General features: G+C 50.4%; 1 protein-coding gene across 1 annotated transcript; it reads right to left on the reverse strand.

Moving 5' to 3' along the window:
- Window positions 1–227: 227 nt before the first annotated feature.
- On the reverse strand, window positions 228–3,060 carry Tmem86b (transmembrane protein 86B). The gene is made up of 3 exons (XM_041654635.1): window positions 2,640–3,060; window positions 1,977–2,223; window positions 228–893 (listed from the first exon to the last, which is right to left on the reverse strand). Exons 1-3 carry the CDS (start codon window positions 2,688–2,690, stop codon window positions 511–513), a joined length of 681 nt encoding a protein of 226 aa, XP_041510569.1. The 5' UTR covers window positions 2,691–3,060; the 3' UTR covers window positions 228–510.
- Between the last annotated feature and the right edge of the window lie 764 nt (window positions 3,061–3,824).

A 3,824-nucleotide genomic window follows, 5' to 3' on the forward strand; every position in this document is an offset into this window, starting at 1 on the left:
GCCTCAAATAGGTGGACAGTGAGAGGACATCAGATGTCCTCTTCTGTCTTCAGTGGGAGCACATGGGTATGCATATCTGCACACACGTGTATTCCCACTCACACCCTACTAAGTTTTAAAATAACAAAAACCAAGTTTGCTGTTATGAACTGTCATCATCCCTATGCATCCCTCCCAAATAAGGATGACACTGATGTTCCAACATTCATTTTACTTAAGCAGCTAGAACCAGATTTGGAGCAGTGTGAAGGGACAGGTGGCTGATTGGGGAAAGGAAGCAGGCATGGGGAGAAGACATGATGTAGGTTGAGTTGAGGGCCTGGAATTCACAATCAAAAGCCATGGACGGCAGCTTGATCTTGGTTGATTTGAAATTCTGTCAACAGTATACAGATGTTTCGATGGCCAAGTATCTGCAGACACATGACCGGAGCATCCACTTGCAGGTTGGGTTAACGTGAAAAACCAAGGTCCTTATGGGAGGGAACGCTGGGTTGTCTGGGTTCTGCATTAGTGGGTTTTGAGTCCTGGGTTCCTGAGGCCTGACAGGATGAGAAGGAGCTGGGCTGCATAGTAGGTGGTCATGATCACATGACGAGCAAAAGGTAAGGAACGAATGAAAGCGTTCCAGGCCAGCACACCATCGGAGATTGTGAAGAGCACACCACCCCAGCCAGCACTCCCACCCCTGACAAGGCTGCGCCACAGCATGGAGCTCAGGATCAGCCCATAGGCCAACACAGGAAGGACCATGTCCGGCTCAAGGTGTGGCAAGAGGAAGCTGTAGTATATGAGAGAGGCCAACATGATGTACAGCAGCAATCCGGGCTGCAGAGGGGACAGGCCAAAGGCCCGGAGGTAGAATAAGTGGGCGGCAGAGAAGGCAGCCATGCCTGAGGGAGAGAGGGATGGGCACCCAGTGAGGTAGGGGTAGATGCCCAGTGAGGCAGAAGTTGGCCTCCTGCTTCTCACTGTTGCCTTGGCCACCACCAGGCCTAAAGGAACAATGACTCCAAAGTGCCAGCTCCTTCCCCCATGGCCACAGCACTATCATATTCTACTGAGGTTAAAGTACCCCTTTTCCTGGTGGGTTTCCAATTTCATTCCATTCTTGAGTGTTCTATCAGTTCCCAGAGCAAAGGGAATGACTTAAAATTCATACTATGTTATGTGCTTGCTCTGTTCAAGAGTCCATCAACTCCACACCGTGTTCTAAGAAGCCCTATACCCTCATTTCACCACCTCTACTCCAGCCAGACTGGCCCACTGGGGCAAAATAACTCACTTGCTATCACCCCAGGTCCCCCACCTATCCCCATGCCCAAGATGGCCCATCTCCCCACATGTACACACATTCTTTTTTTTTTTTTTTTTTTTTTTTGGTTTTTCGAGACAGGGTTTCTCTGTGGTTTTGGAGCCTGTCCTGGAACTAGCTCTTATAGACCAGGCAGGCTGGTCTCGAACTCACAGAGATCCGCCTGCCTCTGCCTCCCAAGTGCTGGGATTAAAGGCGTGCGCCACCACCGCCTGATGTACACACATTCTTAAAAAAAAAAAAAGGCCTCAATATGTGTGGTAGTGAAATTTCTGTATATTCCTGTAATCCTGGCACTTGAGAAAGCTAAGGCAGGAGGATCCTAAGTTTGAGGCCATTCAGACCAGCCTGGACTACACAGATGTCTCAAAAACAATTCCCTGTCATCCCCACCCTCCTCGACTATGCTGCATTTTAATTTTCTCCACACTATTCATTCCAACCAGGTAATCCCACACCTTCCAACCAAATAGCCTGAGCCCAAACCCTTGGATGAACTATGAGCTGACTGTCACTCATCACTGCCTCCTGGTGTCTTGGGATCACAGCCTGGTTCAGCCCAGTGGATTCTAGGGGAAGCTCCTTGTAACCCAAGTAGTGTCCCAGCACTAACTCAACTCCACAACAGCCCTAGAAGTATTTTCATAGGGTCCCTGCTCACCATAAAGGAAAGTTTTAGGCCAGATGAGGCAGGCATCGCCCACAGCAGAACACACAAGAGCTCCTTGGAGGAGCCAGGAGGAGCTCCTACCAGGGGTCACAGCCCACAGGAACACAACCAGGCAGAGGATGGGCAGGCACTTGACCAGGGCACTGACCCAGGACGGTTGGTCCTCAGGAATCCAGAGGAGGAAGTAGAAGGAGCAGGCAAGGATGAAGGGGACCAGCCACCTGCAGACCTGTGGGTGCTTCAGGAGAGGGAAGCTGCTCAGTCTCCCACACTCAGCACAGTCCTCAGGTGGGAGTCACAGCAAGGACGGTGGGAAATGTCTACAATTCCAGTACTTAGGAGATGACAGGAGGACTCTAGGCTCAAGATCAGTCTAGCATACATAGTGAGGGTCTATTTTAACATCTGCTCCCCACCCCATACCACCCTCATGCCAGGACCCAAGTTGTGTCCAGGTTGGACTTCAGCATCTTTAGCCACTTTGGTAATTTTGTCACTCATGTCTCCTGCAAGGACAAAACTACAGTACCTTAGCACCCAAACTCCTGGAAGGCTAGGGGATCCCAACCAACTCACCACGCAGAGAATAATCCCAGGCCTTAGGGCTGTCCACATTCCCAGGCCTGAGCCCACCCCCACCGCATAGGTTCTCACTTGGTCTGAGAAGAGTGTCTTCAGAAGCAGCCCCTCTTTTCTAGCATCCATGTTGAATGGTGTCTATTTAGGAACCAGTGGCTTCAGAGGGCAGAGGGGAAGTCTTGTAAGGTTATACATTAATCCAAGTGTGTCCTGTGGACTCTGGGACTGATAACAGGGCTCACCCAAGGTCTGTTCTTGTCTGGCACTTGCTGATAAGGTGCCCATCAGGACTCAAGGGTCCCTCCACCCTTAACAGCCCCTAAAAACCTGGCCACCTACTCCTCTTACAGACCACCATAGGTGAGCTCCTACTAGTGGACCTCCCATTGTCTTCTGCACAGTCAATCAGAAGGGACAATGCAGGGTTCTACAGAGGGGTACCTACCCCCAACAACCAACACTGAAGAACAGAAGCAGGAAAAGACTCCAGAGTCGAGTCCTGCCACAAGCACTAATTGAAAAAAAAACCCTGCCTTGTGCTTGATGTCACTCAAACACATTTTTCACTCCATTGTATTTTCACTGTTATGTAGCCTTCCCATGTAGATAATACCTACTCCCAAGGCAGCTCCCTGCCTATCCCACTTTTTTGTTTTGGATTGTTTTTCTGAGACAAGGTTTCTCTGTGTAGCCCTGTCTGTCATGAAACTCTCTTTGTAGACCTTGCTGGCTTCCAACTCATGTAGGTCAGCCGCCTGCCTCTGCCTCCTGAGTGCTGGGACTAAAAGCATGCACCAACATGCCCAGCGCTTCCTATCCCCTTAGTGGCAGGAAGCCCAGCTCCAAGGTCCAGGGACCTCTTGCTCTTCCTAGCAGGTCTCAGCTAGAGGAGGATAGGGCTATGAGCTGACACAGCATAGCTCCTACCCTGATCTGCATTTCAAAACAGGGTCAAGGAGGTGCATATCAGGATGAGAAGGATCCCAAAGTGCTAGACCAGTGCTCTTTCCTGATGTTCTGCCTGGTAAGCATTAAGCCCACTACACACACAACACTCTCCTTCCTCCCTCCCTCCCTCCCTCCCTCTCTCTCTCTCTCTCTCTCTCTCTCACACACACACACACACACACACACACACACACACACACACACTCACCAGTGCAATCCCAAGAAAGAGAATGTAGAATGTAGTTCTCTCTAGGCCATGTGGAGCAGATTCACCCAACCCTGAACCCAGAACTCGAGCTCTGACACCAGGAA

This window comes from Microtus oregoni, unplaced genomic scaffold, assembly GCF_018167655.1.
Source record: "Microtus oregoni isolate MIOR12 unplaced genomic scaffold, Mior012 000006F_ref0000085, whole genome shotgun sequence".
NCBI lineage: Eukaryota > Metazoa > Chordata > Mammalia > Rodentia > Cricetidae > Microtus > Microtus oregoni.